General features: G+C 41.5%; 1 protein-coding gene across 2 annotated transcripts in view; it reads right to left on the bottom strand.

The window, feature by feature from the left end:
* Positions 1–19,080, bottom strand: part of fgf14 (fibroblast growth factor 14) — a 108,298-nt gene extending 89,218 nt beyond the window's left edge. Inside the window, exon 1 of one of the 2 annotated variants that reach the window (XM_005475438.4) lies at positions 18,199–19,080. In XM_005475438.4, coding sequence (XP_005475495.1) covers positions 18,199–18,406 — 208 coding nt within the window. In that variant the 5' untranslated portion in view covers positions 18,407–19,080. Of the gene's footprint in view, positions 1–194; positions 396–18,198 lie in introns of those variants that run through there. The other variant, XM_005475439.3, reaches the window with a different exon arrangement.
* Between the last annotated feature and the right edge of the window lie 974 nt (positions 19,081–20,054).

A 20,054-nucleotide genomic window follows, 5' to 3' on the forward strand; every position in this document is an offset into this window, starting at 1 on the left:
TTGTCATACTGCCAATCAGTGTAGTCATGTCAGTGCTGAGTTTCTCTCCCGTTAAAGAAACTGGTTGTGGATTAAAGGAACTGCTCCATCCCTGACATTACCAATCCATTACAGGAAAAAGGCAAACCTGTGCAATACTTGTGTCACTATGTCAACATTCTTATCCCGCATCACCACTCCATGCTTGGACTCACCATGCACTGCTTCAGCCTTTAGTGCCTTGCGAACATGCTGCTCCACAATCTTAGCAAAAGATGTTGCCTCCATTGCTCCAAAGGCCAGCTAACTTAATTTTTTTCCTCATTGTATTTTAGCAATAAATGTCATAACATTTGGAATAAAGATGTATGCCTTGAACTGTTGCTCGGGTTCTCACACTCCTCCTGCTGTCCTCCAGTGCTTGGCACAACCTTTTAACCCAGTCACATAAGCGTGGCCACCTTCTCACACGAACAAACACGTGCATATCTTGCCTGTCACCCATTCGTAAAGACCCTGCCAACATCTTCCCACCAGAAACTTCCAACATGCAGATAGCCATATCCTGCAGATAGTGCTGACACTTTCTTAATCGGCTGGAGGTAACCAGAAATGCCTAGCGCCGTCATGTCATGGCTAAATGGTGTTGGTGACACAGTCTCTACTGCATGTGACAGAAAGCAAGACCTATCACTGAGTCACCAAACAAAAAATGTTCACGTCCACAGAAAAAAAAAAAAAAAAATTGTATGGCTGCCAAGCTTAGCTATATTTTCTTTGTGTGTTTCCACTTCTGCTATCTGACATACTGAATCTGAGTGCTTCCCTGTCTCTAGCCTAGTGTGTATAACAGAAAACAACTGGCCTTTCTGTGCAAAGAGCCGTGCACTCACCGCCACAAACAGGTTACTTAGTCACTGTCATCATCTCTCGCTCTCTCTCCCTTTCTCGCTTTGTGTCTGAATAAAGGACAACAGCCACAGGGGGGACCCGCCTAAAACTGTGGGAAGTGAACTTCGAGACAGGGATGTGAAAGAGGTGGAAATGACACCTAGAATAAGAACTTCCATCATAAAAATGTTGGCAAACCTATGTAAGTGTCCAGAAAAAAGGTCTTATTTACAGTAAATATGATGGAAGCTTTGAGGCAAATGCCATTTTGTTTAGTTTTTTGTTTGTTTGTTCGCTTGCTTGTTTTTGATTTTGTGTGTGTGCTTGTTTTTATTTTTATTTTTTATAGATTTGATTTTAAAAATTGCAGGGAAAGTGTTCGGAAGTGCAACATTGCTCCCAAACTATGTACACAAAAACAAATAGAGAGAGAGAGCTAGAGAGAGAGCAGGAGAGAGAAAGCAGCAGCAGTACAATACTGCCTACTGCACTGCAGCAAAAATCTACACAGCATACCACAGCCACCACACAACCTCCAGCACTGCCAGGAACAGACCCTTGTGCTGAGGGAGAGGAGTGATGGATGAATGTGGAACGTACACGTGTGTGTGAAACTGGTAAAGACAAGAAGACCCAATGATAGAAGAGAAAGGAAAAATGGCATTTTTGTTAGGTGCCTTTTCCAAAAGACTCAAATCCCAGGAGAACTTTTATATGCTTGTGAAAACATGCATGAAACCCAGCTAAACACTGCACACTAGAATTTCTAAGGACATCGTCTGAGTAAAATACAACAAACAATGGATGATCACCTAATTAGGCCAGCTTCATTTTAATCAAATTCCATGAACAAATTAAAGCCAGCAAGCCCAAACTCCTACTGTTAAAAAGCTCTATATCAACAAGAAGATAGAGAAAAGTCCCCTGAGCCAGCTGGTCGTGAGGCTCAGTTTCTCCAAAATGGGCACTGAGAACAACAGTTAATTACCCGGCATTGTGAACTGGAAAAAGCTTAGCCAAGTCAAACTTTTTAATATTTCCATTATAATAAATACCTCTTCAAACTGGAGTAGGCAACATGTTTTTAGCAATACCGAACCAAAAATTCATAACAACCTTTAAGTGTATTGTAATTCATTTGGTCAGAGAGGGAAAAAAAGACTCTTGCAACCCTGCTGGACTCTACTTAGAGGCTTTAGAAAGTCTAGCCAATCAGGTACTTTCAGGCCAGATGAGATGATTACTGAGTAGTAAACAGTAAAGTGCCAAAAAGTCTTTGCTCGCAGCATGATTCAAACCATGGCAATTATTCCTTTATTAAAAAAACAGTAGTTTTCTTTGCTGTGGCCAGAGTGCCGAAGAATTAAACAGGTGGTAATAAATCACCTCCAGCTGAAATCATTGCAACATTACACTATTTTGTTGGAAAATTGTGAAACCCTTGTCCATCAACGGACACAGTGAAAGAGCAACAAATCATAATTAAGGGTTCCCAAAATATAGCAAACATTGCACACCATGGACAAAGACTTCTCAGAATCTGGATAAACTGAATTCTGTCCAAAGAGAAAACTTTGAACAGCTATGACAAAACCTGCACTGAACTTTGAACAGACAATACAGAGCAGGCAGTTATCTGGGCACCACGAGACACCAGAAATGGCCGAAAAACTGAGTGACCACAATCTGGCTACTGAGCGAAACCTGGCAGAAGTAGAAGCACAGTGAAGCCTGAAAGGAATAGGGCCCCGAGTTGTCTACCAAAATAAACTGTAAGTATCAAGAATGACACACTCCAAAACAAAACTCTGTGTTTAGTCAGGGGGGAAAAAACTACCATAGCCATGGAAGAAGCAAAACACAGTATGTCAGAGCAGGTTACAGCCAGGAAGAAAACCAGCAAGAAACATGAGCAGCTGACTCTTTTCATTGTTTTTAACACCAAGATTCATGTCATTTCCTAGTATGTTATAACTTTGCTCTAGTCTGTCTGGCAATGACCAACAACAGCACAAGCAAGAGTAGCCCACAGACAGTAAACAGCTACAACATGTAGAAGATAGTCTGCAAAGCTGTCCGTAGGCTGTGCGTCGGACCAACACAGAACCATACTGGAGCCCTATCTAAGCTTCCACTGGGTGAGAGGGTACACTGTGGACAGGTTATCACTTTATGGCAGGGCTAACACCAAGTTACGCACCTATGATCAAATTAGAATCACTAATTAACCTAACGTCTCTGTCAGGTAGGTCAACAACCCCCCTGGCAATCCTGTGTCGCTAGGGAAAAGTGTGCAAATCTTTAACCAGTTAGTATTTAATGGAGGTTGATGGCAGTTGCTAAGTAAAACTGATCACAAAGGAGGAGTTGCACCAAAAGCCTCTTTGTGATTTCTACCATAGTCTTGAACAGTCTACATGGTGGGTAGTGAGAGGTCTGCAAACACTTGCAAACTAGTTGCCAAGTGGTGGTGAAGCTTGAAAAATTGTGATGCACACCAGAAATGGAGAACATTCACTTTTAAAGTATTTGGACATATTTCAAAATGTTTGTTGAGTAGTTTGTGTGAGTGTTTGCAGACATGTTGCCATCTTGTTTGCAAACTGCAGGTGACCACAGCAATTTACTAGTAACCAAAGCAATCAAAAGAACATTTTCAGTGCAGCATCGCATACCTGTTTTCATCTAATGACTACCACTAACCTCCATCAACCATTTGCCATATAGTAAAGTAATACACATTTTACCCTAGTGACCTGTGGTTGCTGGTATCTAGGCCTTTGTGTGACAGGGGGTTATCATGCATGCCTTTAGATGGCAAAAGAAAATCAGAGTAACCAAAGAGAACCCACACAGGCAGGCAGAACATGCAAACTCCACACAGAGGGGCCCCAGCCAGCGGATTGTGACCTTCTTGCTGTGAGGTAACCACCACATCAGCTGCCTTATAAAGAGCTTTTCGCAATTACAAATTCACCGTACACTGAAAACACACTGTTGCAACAGAGATAATGACAGAGAGAGAGAGAGAGTGAGGAAAGAACGTAAGTGCATCCTGCTAAGTAAAGACCACAGTCAGATGATGGACAACAGTAATAAATGAGCTACAGGCCAGCGGTGAGTCATGAAATCATATCAGCAATCAATCATAATCAAATCAGTAAAATGTACTTTCAGCACAGGAAAGAAGCAGGCCCAGCTGAACTGGCTCTGTGTTTCTCTCCAACAGTCCTCATTGCTGTAGCCCAGAACAACAGCGAGCCATCACTTTAGCCGTGTGCCTTTGGCTGTATGATTTGTAATAACGCAAACGGTGGTTCAGTAACACAAACGCACATCATGCACCTCAGCATGTTGAGTCTGGTGTGTTTGATAAAGGTTAAAGATGCTACATTTCTGTCATAAGAGCCACAGGGAACATGACCCAACCTTCTTGCTGTACAGCGTCAGCAACATGCTAATATGACTGTATCATTTCCCGCTCCTAGATGATGGCCTAGAAACAAAATTACTACTAATAAATGGGCTCACTTCGCACAGCCTTTAACCCCTCAGCTGCTGCTGGTTTTCAGGAAAAATAGGAAGACATCATTGGATTATGTTAGCATATTACTAAAAGTAAAAGTGAAGCCAAATCTTTTCTTATTGTACTCTTGTACCATTACCCCCATTGTTTTGTTTCGATTCCCACAATTCAATGCAGCGTGTCTGTCAGCGAAGCGAACAGCAAACTGTGCCTGTTTGTTGTTTCTTGGATATATTTCATTTGCCTTAGTATTTTTTTCCAACATCTTTTATTTTGTATTTCAATCAAGTCCTATCAAGCATGAAGTAATTCTTCACGCCTGAATTATTCTGGCATCAGTATCCTTGTTCATCATTTAGGGAAAACCCTTCTGTCCCATCCCACTGAGGAAAATTTAGTCAGGATAACTCTGGCATGCCTGTATTCCTATTTGTGCAAACAGAGTGATATCAACACAGACTAAAATCTTTGCAATTAATGAAATTTATCCAGTTTTACAGTGAAACTTGAGAGGCATTTAGTCTAAACTGACCTGCTCTTTTTCTCGTGTGCTTTAATCAATAGATCCTGTCTTTACAGCTGAGCTTTTTTCCCCTCTGGTGACCATTTAGGACCTCTTATTTAGACAATCATACCTTTGTAGATGGCTCCAATGTGTTGTGTTGACATATAAGACTGAAATTATAGCTCTCTGGGGTTCCTTTCGGGAAACATTACATACTCTCATTAAACACATCTCCACTGTAATCATGTCAGCTTTCAGTCTAAAGACCAAATGTCAGTGGGTGAGTGAGTTATTTAAGAGTTCAGTTGGTGTGAATGTCAATGAATACAGAGGAGCTCTTGTAATAGTCTTTAAAGACAACATGAAAATAACTCTTCATGGCACATGGACATGGCGCATTGGCTGTAAAAGCATTGAATCAGTGCAGATTATTCAGATGTTTTCATCTGTTGACAGTCCCGACTACATCATGCTGCCACGGGTATTGATGCAAATGCTGAGCTCAAAGACAAAAGCCCTCCACACACCTGTTAAAACTGTTCTCCTCCTCCACTCCACATCAATTGTACCCAGAGTATTTCCAACACTTCACAATACATTTTTATAATGATGGCAAATTTCAAAAGTCATTTTGCATCTGTGTCAGCTCTGCTGTAAAACCGTTCAAACTTCTGATCCCACAAATCAATAATTTCATTGTCTAACTCTCAACTGCTCTCCATCTCTCTTTCTCACTATCAGAGTGCAGTGCATCATCACAGACAAAAAGCTCAGCAGCCTCGCGAAAGATATCAGCCTATCACATGTCCAATAATCTGGGATCATGCAAGCAGCGAGTGTTGAGATGTGTCATGTATTTGAGAAAGGGACAGACCTTGCTTTCATTTTTGTTGGAGAGGGGTTGTGGTCTCTCCAAATGAGCTCAGCTGTGAAATCTGTTATTATGAACGACTTCACTGGAAGATGGAGTAAAAAGCCAGCGTAGGGAGGGGTGAGATGCAGTATCATTTAGAAATAGGAGTAACAATGCCCGTATCGCTTCGCTCTCATTTTTCTCCATTTCAAATCTGTGGTTTCACAAAGTTAAAGCAAATGATTGACACAAACGCCCCATATCCTGGCGGAAATGTAAGCAGGGAGCAGGTTTCCAAGTCTGTCTCACGTACACTAGGGATATAACATAAATCTTAGTTCACATTCATTGCATCCTGCTGTACCAATAATTACAGCATGTACTTCAATGTTCTGGTATTCTTGAGAAAGTTATTTCAGAACTGCACGCGTCCTCTGCAAAACCATTAAACACTGAGGCGAGAGAAACTGAAAAGTCCTTGAAATTAATCTTTTACATGGTAATCTTAAGATATGTAAACTTGAAGCTGTGTCTTTAAATTTCAAACAGGGACATTGTCAAATGTGATGGATGCTGAAAAGCATTTACAGTTTAAGGTTACCTCCAAAAAGTGCAGTGACAGGGCCAAGAAGCAGCCAGAAGCCCTTTATGTGTGTGCAGACAGGTTTTCTTGCTGTACAAACATGCAGACGAGTCTTTCTTGTAGGATATTAAATTATACCACTCCATTAAAAAACAGAACCATTTTTCTTTTTTCTTTTTTTTAAACTGAATACATTAAACCCCTCATGGTGAATTTTCCAGTCAGCTCTTAGGCATCGTGATTAGACATGGCAGGCATCAGTAAAGACAGTATCTTTTCTCAGGCTGCCAAAACAAAGCATACAAGAGCAAAGGTGCAAAATTCAGTTAACTAATCAAGCTTACCTCCGAAGCCGCAGGCATATCTTTGACTAATTACATTAGTTTGTGGGTTAACAAGTTAAAAGCAGATGGGGAAGTCTAAGTACTACCTTGATTCATGCCTTAGTACCAGAAAAATGACACTTCTATATATTAGTATGGCTCATCAAGTAAAGACATTTTACCCATAAACATGCAGCTTTTAGTGTTTTAGGAGAATATCTGTAACTGCCAAGTGAACACTCAAGGTTTCTTACAGTATTCAGGTTTTATCAAGCTCACTAGAGCAGACATTCATAAATCAGCAGGAGACAGGGTTTTCAATCAATGTGAAGCTTACATTAGCTTAATTAGCTCAAAAAATGTTACTCAAAGCAGACTTCCTGTAATTTTTAAATTGGCTTCAATTAAAAAGGCTCTTGCGTTAGGAAACTCAAAGACAGATGCTACCATCCTGGTGCAAAAGAAATTTCTTTTACTCCAATTTTCCCTTTTATGAGGTATTTTTTTAATTCATGTTTTGAAATTGTGGGTTGATGTCATGCAATAGTGGGGGCTCGGCCAGTCTGAGGAACTCATGGGTGCCGCTTTGTCTTATTCTGGCTTCAGCAGTATCTAAGGCCTCGGTCACACTGGTCTAAAGACCTGTTAGTAAGAACCAGCAGTTGCAAAGAAAAAAATCTGTATTCCCCGTCAAGTTAGCAAGTGGTTGCTGGAAGTTGGAGAATGTTGTTGGTGGAGATCACTGTCTGCCTCATCACTGTAACCTAAACATGTCAAAAGGGGCAGTTTGCTTCACACTTTTCACTCACTCTCACTACCCCTCAGAGAGTAGTTTGCTAGTGTTTGCAGACAAGTCAGAATCTCTCGATTTCATTGCAGCAACTGCCAGAAACCTCCAGCAACCACTTGCAACTGGTTGTGGAATTAACACATATATTCCATAGCAACTGGCAGTCGCCATGTGTCACAGACCAGTTTATAGACCTGATTGAATTGGTCTTTAGCAACTGATTTCATAGCAACTGGCAGAGACCTGAAGCAGCCACTCGCAACTGATCAGGGAACATACATTTGTTGTTCATTAACAATGGTTTCCAGGTGGTCACAAACTGGTCTCTAGACCTGTTCAGTTTCCCCATTGACATTTTGTTTTCAGCCATTTTTCGTTAATCAAAGTTTTCACCCAGTTTAGTATATCAATAAATTTACAGATGCAGCTTGCTAACTAAGCAACAACAATAAGATGGCAATACCAAAATGCTCGGTTTGAGGCTTTAAAATAATAGATGAAGTCATGCAACCTTTGCAGGGAATATAATCTAACAAAGTCAGCAAAGTGTCTTTCTTTGTTTGGAAAGTGCCATTTGTCATCCATATACGGTACTGTCATGACTCATCATAAAGTATTTATACTCTAATTTCATTTAAAGGGTCTCTTGTGATTACTACTATTGCCAGCCTATGTTATTACTGATAGCCTAAACAGAAATTTCAATGACTTCAAGGGACTCAAAAACGAACTGATTGAAAACAAAGAAGTTCATAAAACTGACAACTGAGGAACAATTTCTTAAACTCTCTCAAGTTATTTCTTCAAATCTGACAAGTCCACGTCAGTACACATGCACAACTGACAATTTCACCACTCTGTATCATAAATAACTCAAAAGAGTGACAGTGTAGTTTCTGTCAGAAAGTGTGGTAAAAGGAATTGGGAAATGATTGTGAGCATTTGTTTCCAGTCGTCTTTTCTTGGTGTCATTGTGTTGGTTGTGCTTATTTATATTGCATGTTGACAGCCTAATAAAAAACTTGCAGAACACTTCATCACAAAGCTGTCTAATTTTATTTAACTGACATCATCCACGGTAATCAAACTGTAATTCACATTTAGCCACATACTCCTCACAGCAACATTTCACACCACAGGTAGCTAACTGTATCTATGACTCAGATTACAAAGCAATCAACTAATCGTCACTTCTCGCTCGCATTCTACCTGCAACCCATCCTGAGGATATTTATTTGGCATTTAAATATTCATTGTACTTTATACAGTTGACTCTCTTGACTGTTGGGATGTTTATTTGAAAGTGAAAGAAGCACTAGACCGTTTACAAAAGACAGATATAACCTTTTAAAGAAGATTTATTCAAAAAGGGCAATATTACCTCTAATGGCTTAAAATGCAAGGTACAGAAAGCAAAGCCTAACAGTATTAGCTAGACACAAAACCATCTCATGCTTTGCCTAGATTTATAAAAAAAAAAAAAGGAGTAATAATTCCATTGTGATATTATCTAATCTAAAAACGAGTGTGAGATATTTTACAGATATTAGCTGATTAGCTGACATACAATCGATCATATTTATCAACTTAAATTTAAAGATCAGGCAGGTAAGGTCAAACACATGATCTCAAATGCTACTGCTGTCTTCACTTTGCTCATATATTTGTATCTCTGGGTTGGTCTCTCCTAATTCCTGAGGAAATATCCGTCTTTCTAGCTGCTAGTTAGCTAGCTGCTAACGACTAGCTTTCTTTGTTTGCTGTTTAGTGCTGAGGAGGTATTTTTTGTAATATAATGCTAAAAAATGCTGCATTTTTATAGCATGCCCCTTAGCAGAAGATTTTTTTTTAACAATTTACAATACAATAAAAGGAAACCTATGACATTGGAAAAATAAGCAGGACAGCATCAGCAAATACTCATTTTTTTTCCCAACATAAAATATATTTAATTAACTTATTTTTATACCATATTCTTCCTGGCTTTTCCATGTTGTCCTTGCAGTGGCACACCCTATACACTGCCACTTTGTAATAACACAACTTACACTGGATGGTGGACTATCTAGGAGGAAAGTGACAAATCACCAGGGTGGCACCGCATTTGAATACAATGAATTCTGTAGAGTGACCCATTCTCTTTACAAATGTTTGGAAAGCCAGTCTGGATGGCTAGGTTCTTGCTTTTATACACCTGTAACAATGAAACTGAAAATACATGATTTGAAAGATTAAGAGGTGTGGCCCAGTAGTTTTTTCCATAGTGTATCTATGAGTGTATTCCTATAAGCAATACTTTCACAGGGTATTTGATATTTGATCCATCCTTAAAGACAGTATATGTTTTAAGTTGAGCGCTGAATAAAGTGGTTTAGCAGATCCCTCCCTGAGCTAGGGGGCTCTTCAACTGACAGGGAGTTTGTTCCATCCTTGCAGGAGTCCACTCTGCAGGTGAGGGAGAGTCATAAGAGAGGTGGAGAATAAACTTAACCTGGGTGTCTATTGTCTTTTGCAGTCTGGGAGATGATTGAATGTTAGGGTGGGTACAGTTTCCTCTGCAGTGGGGTCGGGTGGACTGCCCCGGGTCCTGTGGGGCTGGGCGGTCCTGCTGCCGTAGGCCCCGATCTGGATGGGCCTGGGCTCCCTTGCCTTGGTGGGTGCCGAAGGACGGGGGTGCCTACTGGGGTCAGCGGGGGAGCTGGTCCCAGGGAGGGGCATCTTGCTCCTCCCTTCTTTTCCTCGGCTGCCTCCCTCTTCCCGCTCCAACACACCCACCCACACAAGTAGGGCCTTGGGGTGCGGGTGTGTCACCAGGGTGCAGGGGAGGCATTCTCCCCCCCTCTGTTCCCTTCTGGCCACCTGTGCCTCAATTTTATTCCACAACTTAGACATCCACATTACTCACACTCTCATAACACATACATATAGGGCCTTGAGGGTGGGCACGTTAACGGCGTCCAGTGGACGGTCTGTGTATTCAACCCCACCTCTGGCGCCGGTGCCCACCTCTCAATTTTAAATCCATGTAGACATTGAGGATTCTCGGGAGGGGCCGTGCTAACACCTGCTGCTCTCTAGCAGCAGCACCATGCTCTCCCATGTTATAAATGCACCTTAGAACAACACGCAGCAACACTACACATGAGCGAGAGGAGGGAGGTTTGGGGTCTTCACACACCCCTGTTCTCTGCTGGCTATCGGGGCGGGGGGACTGGGAGGAGGTGTTGGCCGTCCGTTTGGGATCTGGGATGTGGGGCCTCCCTACTGCTGCGGAGCCTGGGGCGGTCTGCTTGCCTCCACCCCGGGGGAAAGGGTAACATCTCCTGGGTCTAGGTGCCGTCTCCCCCTCCAGGGGCAAGGGTACCTGGACCTGAGGTATAGAGTTTGTTTGGGGAGTGTGATTGTGTGTACAGTGTCCATGTATGTCTATCCCTACGTTGGGTGAGTGCTGAGTATTTGTATATGTGTGCATGAGGGTGGGAATGCATGTTTGTGTCTGTGTGTGCCTGTTTGTCTGTGTTTATATGTCAGGTCGGGTCTTACACTCCACCTCTCTGGGAACTCCCAGGCCCTCCAAAGGCCTATCTCCCCTCACCACACTCCCTGCCGGTAACTGATGCCCTCAGGGGTGACCCATCATCTGGGGCTCTCCTCAGCTCTTCCCAGGAGGGTGGCACGGATGCCCCTCCGGTGGTCCCCCTTGGGCTCTCGCACTCTGGGGCCTCTGGATGTCTGGAGCCTGGATCTCCTCCATGCCTACTTCATGCCCTGGGGGACGGGGCTATGGCTCTCTACATCCTCTAGCAGATCGTTACATGGGGAAACCTTTTGAATACAAGCGCGCTGATCCACACAGGTGTGCACACGGGTGTTCACTGTTCATAGACATAAACTACACCTTTATTGGCTGCTATTTCCAAGCACAATGTGCGCTGTCGGCCCTGCTTGCTACACAACAACATTCAATATTTAGTATTTACTGCTGTTTACACTTAGCTAGATTAACGTGATGGTGTTGTGTTTAGTATGTTGCTCTGGGTTTTTTTTGCTTGTTTTCTCTTCTTTTTCTCTCAACAGGTGATTCAGGAGATTCTTTTTCTCTTTTTAAGTGCCCTTTCTCACTGTCCCTCGCCCCTTCTGTTTTTCTTTTCCTTCATCCTTCTTTCTCCCTTTCCTATCCCTCAGTCATGTCTGTCCCGTCTGTAACAACTGAAAATAAAATAAAATAAATAATAACAACAAAGGTTGATCAAATGGACCAATACGGCAAGGCCGTGATGATCCATTTGGCAAAGTAAATCCATTGGGTATCCTTGTTGGTCTTCAGACAACAATTCTGACGGCTAAAGAACCAAATGGGACAGGCAAAAAAAACAAACAAAAAAAAAAAAAGATCCCTGAGCTTGGTTCTGCCGGAGGTTTCTTCCTCTCAAAAGGAGTTTTCCCTTTGCACTGTTGCCAAATGCTTGCTTATAGGGGGTTGTCTGATTATTGGGGTTTTCTCTAAAAAAATAAAGCGCTTTGAGACAACTGTTGTTGTGAATTGGGGCTATATAAATAGAATAGAATTGAATTGAATACAAATTCACGCTAATACACTATTAACTAGATGTAAATGGTAAACATGATATATTTTATTTCATTCATTTCATTTTTTTTCCTTACAGACATTAACATGTAGCTAACATTTCTCTTCTTCTTGTGTTTCTGTCTTTGTCTGTATAGAAACACCATTTATAGATTGATATATTTGCCCACTCATGACATTTCTCTGTAAACTTGATTGCACACAGAGGGAGGTAGAATGGTAGCCAGGAACTTGATTCTTATCACCTCTGCAGGTCACATTCTTGAAAAGCAAGAGAGACGGAGCCCAAATTAATTCACAGGGGAAACTGATCGTGCCATTGCCCGAGCAGATGAAAGTGAAAAAAGCTGTCTTGTTGATCTGTGACATATCAACTGCAGCAACACCTAATTTCATGTCTCTTTCTAAATGACAACAGAGCATGGCAGTAATCACAGAGAAGAAAAACAGTCCTTGACCAAGAATCTCCAAGAATCCAAATGGTTTTATATCAAATAATAACAAAACACGTTTATCCCCTCTGTGTATATTCACTTCCATTCTAAGGACATGTATGCTCTTGAGATATTTTTAGAAAAAGAGGGTTCATCGATGTGACACGTAGTTTAAAAGATTTAGTAAATGCTGTCAGTTTAACAGTGTGAAGGTTATTCGAAAAGCGATACATATTTAACTGTAAATCCTGTTTTTTACATCTTTGCTGTGATCTTTCAGGGTGTGTGTGTGTGTGTAACTACTGCAGTTTAGCCATTTACAAACTTACTGAAATGTTTCTGTATGAAACCTAGCAACGTGCAACGGTGGTTGGAGGAAGTTATTTTTAGCCAGCCCTGCTGTTACTCTAATTGTAGGAGTCTGTCTTTGAATCGTGCCCGTCCCCTTTAATTACACTGCATTTTCTTAGTTACCCCAAATTAAACTAGCGCAAGTACGTAAGACAAATGAAGCAAGTATCTTTTAACTGTACGAATAATGATCTACCCTCTTTTTAAATTCTCAAAAAAATGTGATTTTGGGGGGGAAACAGTAAATTTTTTCGATAAATTGCTCTGAGATAAGAACTGCATGCAAAAGAGACACCGACACCAGAAACTGACACCAAACGAACATGCATTTTCAGCAGGACAGTAACAACAACAGTGTATAGTTTCATTTGTATGGGTTTCACAGACAGACTCGTAAACTTACTGTTACATGACAGACAATGCATTCAAAGGAAATCCACTTTATCATTCAAGATGCTGATACAGAGGTAGCGCTTGATCTTAAAAGGTATTAAAGGCCTACTCACGACGCTGTCAGGTAGAATTTATTGGCACATAAATGTAGAATTTGCAAAGTCCTGCTTTATATATTGCTAGTGGCTCCATAGTGTAGTGGTTTACACATTTTCCTAACAGGCAGAAGATCCCTGCTTCCATACTCAAGAAGAAACAATCCTTTTGGAGTTTTGTCAGGAAGGGCATCTGGTGTAATATCTGTAAAAATCAAACATGCGGATCATCCTCTTGTGAATAAAGAAGCTTTTTTTTATTTTCAAATAAATTGCTCCTAGCATCTAAAGAATTGCCTTTTGTTTAATTACAGTGACACTTATTTGGTTTTTATTATTTTAGGTAATGTGAGACGTAATAAATTGAAATCCAGAGTGGTTTATGAGCCTCTACGTGAAAATATCTCACATTCCCTCAGTTCATGAACGTTTCTCAGTTCGAAGCACCTCTACAAGGTTGTAGTCGTCTAATAGTCAGCATGGTTGGCTCGTAAATATAATCTTAGATCATAGAAAAGAACCAGGAGAAGTTTAACAATCTCTGCAGGAAACTTATTTTGTTATAGTAATTCAATCTTAAATTAAAAAAAGAAAGAAGTACATGAGATTTTTTTTAATGAGTCTTAGGTCCAGCTTTCTGACTATGTCACAGATAATAAAGATGTTTCACTTAAAATGCTATGAGCCAACATCACCTGGAGGCCTGTGTGTCATGTGACCTCACCTGTAGTGTCACTCTGCTGTCACTTTGAAGAAGCCACCCACTGACTTCACGCACCCACAGCAATTCTGCTCTTTCAACAACCCGGCTATTTACCGTCTACATTTCAATCATTTCAGCCCAAAATATGTCAAAGAGCGCCACTCGCATATCTGCCTTTATTGACTGTCGCAGTACATATGACATAATTTTCCCCTCTACACTACAAATAACCTCATTAAACCGTTTATCATGGCTGTGTGCATCATTCAATGACACTCAAACTTTTACAATGACATCTGTGTGGGCATTTATAGGGCCGTCACTGCCACTTAAGCTTCAGGGTTAAACGTCCTATATCTACATCCTTTCCACTAAGCTGCTTCATCACTTTTAATTTACTTAATGAAGTACATTCACTCAAAGACATGTACCCGTACTGTTACACAAGAGTGAACATTAAGAGTAGATCCGCAGTAGCAGTTGTACCAGACCACCAACCCTAAGGACAAGCCACCACATGAAACAACAATCTTGCTGGAAAACAGAGACACAACTGGAAGAATGTTAACAGGTCACTGAGTATAAAATCTTGGTGACTTTACCCGAAGGCAGTTTTGCAAAAGGGCTAAAAGTGGACGCGTAGCTTTACATGATGGCAAACTGCCATATCCAGCAAGGAAGTGACTCATCCTGTTGTGTTATGGAGCTTTAACCCAACCCTTCACTTACATCAGAATGCAGAACTGCACTATGTTTTATCATAACCTGATCTGGACCACTGTGAGGAGAGGAGATGCTTTAGAGAACCAGGCACTGGATTCCTCTCATCTTCTTTCAACACTAAAGAATGTGGTCTACTTCAAGAAATACTCCATATGTATCCATGCACATCAGTACAGCTGACCAATGAATGCAAAGCCACTGACCCTTTTCTATAGGCTTACTTATAAAAGGGAAGACTCAGTGTGAATGGGCTCACAACCCGTTAGTACATAATTACAGGGGCCTAAAGACAAGTTCTCCACATGTGTAACTTTGTGCTATCACACACCCAGTGACAGAAAATAAATGTTGCCTTTAACAGGGAACTATTAACCCACGCTAGAATAAAATCAAGTGCCCTCCATACTCTGCTTTAAACCTCTCCAGATGAATTGGTCCTGTACAGTCGCTAAGCCTTTGTGTGTGTGTGTGCGTGTGTGTGTGTGTGTGTGTGTGTGTGTGTGTGTGTGTGTGTGTGTGTGTGTGTGTGTGTGTGTGTGTGTGTGTGTGCAAAGAGAAACTGAATACAATCCGTGAATTATAAGACTGGTGTTTATACGGTAACAAAAACTGCAGCCATATTGATACAGTCTGTTTAGTTTGGTCTTTCTTGGTTCTCTCAATTCTGCTGTGTTACTAAAAATACAACCAAAGAGCTGTAGCACTAAGTCTAGGCCTTTGCAGCTCTGGCCTGGCGAACAGTTTAGGAAACACTTTGCTGACACAGGGCCACGCAGAGGACTCGCTGTCCCACTATGACAATGGCACTTTAACAACTTGTGTGAGGATTTCTAAAGCACCTTTGGAGTTGAAACAAGTCAGTTGTGTGATTTGCCTGGCAGTGCGGATTCAATGAGTTAGCAGCTTTTAGTTGGTCGAAACACTACTACACCCCACTGACACAGTCAGCGTACTGGCCTACTTCATTACTTCATTTCCCAGTAAACTACTGGCCCTATCACTTGCTGTAGCACATGCCCTGACCATTTTGTGGTCAGGGCAGAGTCTTAGCTTTGATTGACTGGATGAACTGCGTTAAGCACAACTTACTGTCTCGCAGTGGCTTTTCTACTGAGCAAAGTCAGTCATCAGTCCAGCGCCCACTGTACCACAATATTATGCTTTTAGTATGATCAGCAAGGAATAGGAACATAAAATGTATAGCCTTTATGCTAGTAATGCTAGTAATTTCAGACATGTAATACTGAGAGTTATATATATATATACAATTCTACTGAGAAATTGTTGTACATATTTGCTGTTTATTGGTTGTTCTGTTTTTAAAGTCCTACCCTCTTTGTTACAGCTTATTTTTTCTAATTTAATCAAAAGTAGATAGTAGCAAAACTCTGGAAATAAAACAAATGCAGAGGTTGTATAACAGCACTTAGAGGACGAAAAATAAATGTCTACTCCATTAATTACGAAAAAAAATTATTTTTTAAAAGTCTTTCCAAGTTACAACTCCTTTCCTTAAACTAAAAGAGAAGATGGGAACCAGGGGCAGAACTGAACCAGTGTTTACAAATGAGTGAGGTGCAGAATTTGTTCTTTTAATTTGTCATATTTAAAACTACCAGTAGAAAATGCTGCACCCCTGAAGAGATAAGTTAGAGTCTAATCAGCATCAGAAATTTTTAACTGACTATAAAGGGCTTTATATTGTACAGCTTCCCTCTAATGCAAGAACAACTGTTTATACTGAAATATAGAAGATGAGTATTGCTTAGAGAAATCTTTTCAAAGTAAAAGCCACTTAGAGTGTCACACTCTGCCTTGTTTTGGAAAACAAAAATACCCAGGTTATGCCCATGCCCCGCGATGACATAATCTTCCTGCTTGCCAGGAAAAATGTGAGTAAGAACAATTATTATGCATTATAACATAATATAAATGGATGGCATACATGCATTAACAAATATCAGCAAATATTTATATTTCAGAACAACATAAATACAGCAGACCGGCAAGAATTTATCCCACTTTCCTGCTTGGAGTTTGTAGCATGAGAAAATAGTTCCAAAGATGTTTATTATGTAGCCGTCATTATATTTTCACAGATTTTGGCAAATCTTGTAATGCCTCCAAATTAGCTGTTGTAGCTGGGCCTATGAGAAAAATGCGTATTGCTAAACTGAAGGCACAAACTGAGGCTAACTGTGTTTTCACCCTATCTTGAGCTATACCAACACAAACCTTGGCTAACCTTTACTGTGGAGACATAATGCTGTAAAATATAACTTCTTCTTCTTGGTAATTGATAGTAAACAGTGTCTTGTTATCACTCCTGCAGTGTCTGCAAAGCGTGATTGTCCCACTACAGTATGGTGATGATCTACTATACTGCAGTTGCAGTGTCGAAAAACTGTGCTGCTACTCAGCCCATCATCTACTACCCGCTTCATGAGGTAACAAGTAGCCCGCACTACATGCTGTCTACCTGGGGCTTTACAACAGCCTGTTGAAATAAGCATTCCTGGCACACTGGACCTCTGCATTGTTACATTTGTTTTGGCAGGATGTATTTTTAAAAAATACGTGATGTTGCTGTGATCCTAAATTCGGGGCTTAGGCATTGCTCTTGTTATTTTTTGTACCAGAAAAAAAGTGCACAATCTTAATCGAAACGATGTCGACTGCTCAAGTGCAGGATTTGCTTCGGTGCAGCGTATCCCAGTCCTTTTCTACATGCCCTACTCGCACCTCAGCTGCCTGGCTTCGTCAACATAAAAGAAACTCAGGTGCTCGTGTAAAAATCACGCTTTCGCAGGGCCCGCATGATGAGTATTGGTCTGCATCAGCAGAGTGACAGACATGAAAGAATAGTCTGTCTCCTCCGGCTGTTTCGCTGAAAACACAGCGAGTATAGCTCATTTAATAGAGAAGTGGTGATGCAGAGGAGTGGGGGGGGGACACTGCTGCAGTCAACCCGAGGATGGAATAATCTGGTTAGGGGGGAATCACGTTGTCCAGAAAAAAAGAAAGAAAGAAAAAAAGAAATAATAAATAAATAACTGTGCGTGGATGTGATCCTCTGAAATACCATCGAGCCCCTGTGTGTGTCTGAGAGTGAGAGAGAGAGAGGTGGGGGGGGAGCAAGCGTTATTTAAAAAGTTAGAAGATCATGGTGCCGTGGTGATGCATCGGGGGGGCTTTGTGTGTCTCTGCGCTGTGCCCCCCCTCCCAAAAAAAAGACCTGAGCTCGCCGAGGTAGTAGCAGCACAGAATAAGTTGTCCCCCCCTCCTCCCCTCCTTCCAGAGCCTCTGCATGATCCACTCGCTGCATAAATGTGATTGCAGATCTATCATCGTTACGACCAAATTAACAGAATTACGCAGACACTCAACTCTCGGCACACAAGCACGCATAAAGCCGGTTCGCTGAGAAACGGAGGAGTAGGCATAAATGGTGATGAGCTTACCACTTGGATTCTTGTTTTTCTTAAGACTCTTGCCACAAAGACACTGCAGCATATGCGTTCCTTTGCTGAAAATGTTCCAAAGAAACCACATTGATTTGGGCGAAGAGCAATCCCGTGTCTTAAACACCCAGATATAGATGAGATCCTTGCGGTTGCATAATAACACAATTGGATCAGTTCTCCCGAGCAAGGCTACCAATTGTATCATAGAAAAACTAGGTATATCCAAGTCCTGTGCGCTTTCATTCACGTGACAAAATATTCACTGTCTGTCACACTTCGTGATAATGGTGTGTTTTCTTCTTCTGGCGTGTAAAGAATGCCTCCTCAACTAGTCGACAATAGAAAATATACTCTGGAAATTGCATGTGTCGCACCGGGAGGAGACGGGTCGCCAGTAAACAAACACACAACTAACGTGCAAACAGTAAACCACGGTGGATTTCCGAGGAGAAAATCATTGCCTATTAGTTCATCACTCTGAGGAGAGGAGGGTGGATCTGCACAGCATCAAAAGCCAAGGGAGGATGCATCCTATGGACAGACTGCTGCAATGATAGCCCCAACAAGACACCACATTGCCGGATCAAGTCCAGTTCGTTTCCCCTGCAAACCTGCTTGCCTGGCGAGGTCAGACAGCACCAACCCCAGTTTTCATTTCTTTGAGCCCCCACGCTGCAACGTTTCTATTAAAGCCAGGGTTCTTGGTGTGTGTGTGTGTCCGTGATTCCTGGAGTGTGCGTTTGCTCCCTTTGTGGGGTGTTCTCCTCGAGCCGTTTCAGCACCACGCCACTGGCATCTCCAAAAGTGCGATGCGCCTGTATAAGAACATTTGCATCATTTTTCTTTGGCGTCGGACCCTCTTGTTGGAAATAGATGAGTAGGAGGGGTTAAAGTGAAAGATTGGCTTTCCATTACGTAAACACGTGGTTTGTGCGCCGTCATATCGGTGATGCTCGGAAATTTTTTTGATCTGTTGTCCCAGGCTGTTGCAGGAAATTACAATGTTTCTATTTATTTATTTATTACATGAGTGCATGTGTGTGTGTCGCAGGTGAAAAAGTCTGCATTTCTATCCATCACCTCTGTGCGGTTTCTTCCAAACAAATCATTTCTTTGCCTTCACTTCCTCAAGCTGCTGCAGCTCTGTGCACCTTTAAGGGGTGTTAAATGAGAAATTGTGCTTAATAGCTCTAAAGTCGCAGATGTTCAGTACTCACTCGGATAGGTCGGTAGACACTCGTGTGCACCTGTTTCACGTCATCTAAGCATTTGAAGCTCAGTGAAGCAACAGATCCCTGATTAAGACATTGAACTGAGGAGGAGGGGGGAAACGTGCAACAGAAGTGAAGCCAAGTCGAGATTGCAAAAGACACGAAAAGAAGTGACAGAAATGTCAAGACAAAATTGTATATGAGGGGATTTTTTTCTTTTCTTTTCTTTTTTTTTTAAAAAAAAAGTCACATTTACTTGCTCTGTTTTATGGCTTCATCCCTGAGGACAGGGGACCAGTTAGTGTTGCTTGGAGCGACTGTTACCACTGCCTCATGGCTGATCTCTAAGAATTTATAGATTTTCCATCACAGACAAAAGGAGAAGGAGCTATTGTTCATTATGCCTGCCCTTACCAAGCAGGGGTTGTGGAGATAGACAGAGGACATGTATGTGCACGGACACTTGCGAGTTTATCATTTCAGCCCAGCCTCAAGATATTTTAAATTTGATTTGGAACCACTGGTGCATTTGTTGTTTGATCGTCTTTTGTTAAATGTGTTTTCCATACTTCAGATCCCTTAATAACTCTTCAGTCTGTCAGCATTATTCTCTCTCAGCACAAATTGCGGAAGTTAGAGTTT

The sequence above is a fragment of the Oreochromis niloticus genome, linkage group LG16, assembly GCF_001858045.2.
Source record: "Oreochromis niloticus isolate F11D_XX linkage group LG16, O_niloticus_UMD_NMBU, whole genome shotgun sequence".
NCBI lineage: Eukaryota > Metazoa > Chordata > Actinopteri > Cichliformes > Cichlidae > Oreochromis > Oreochromis niloticus.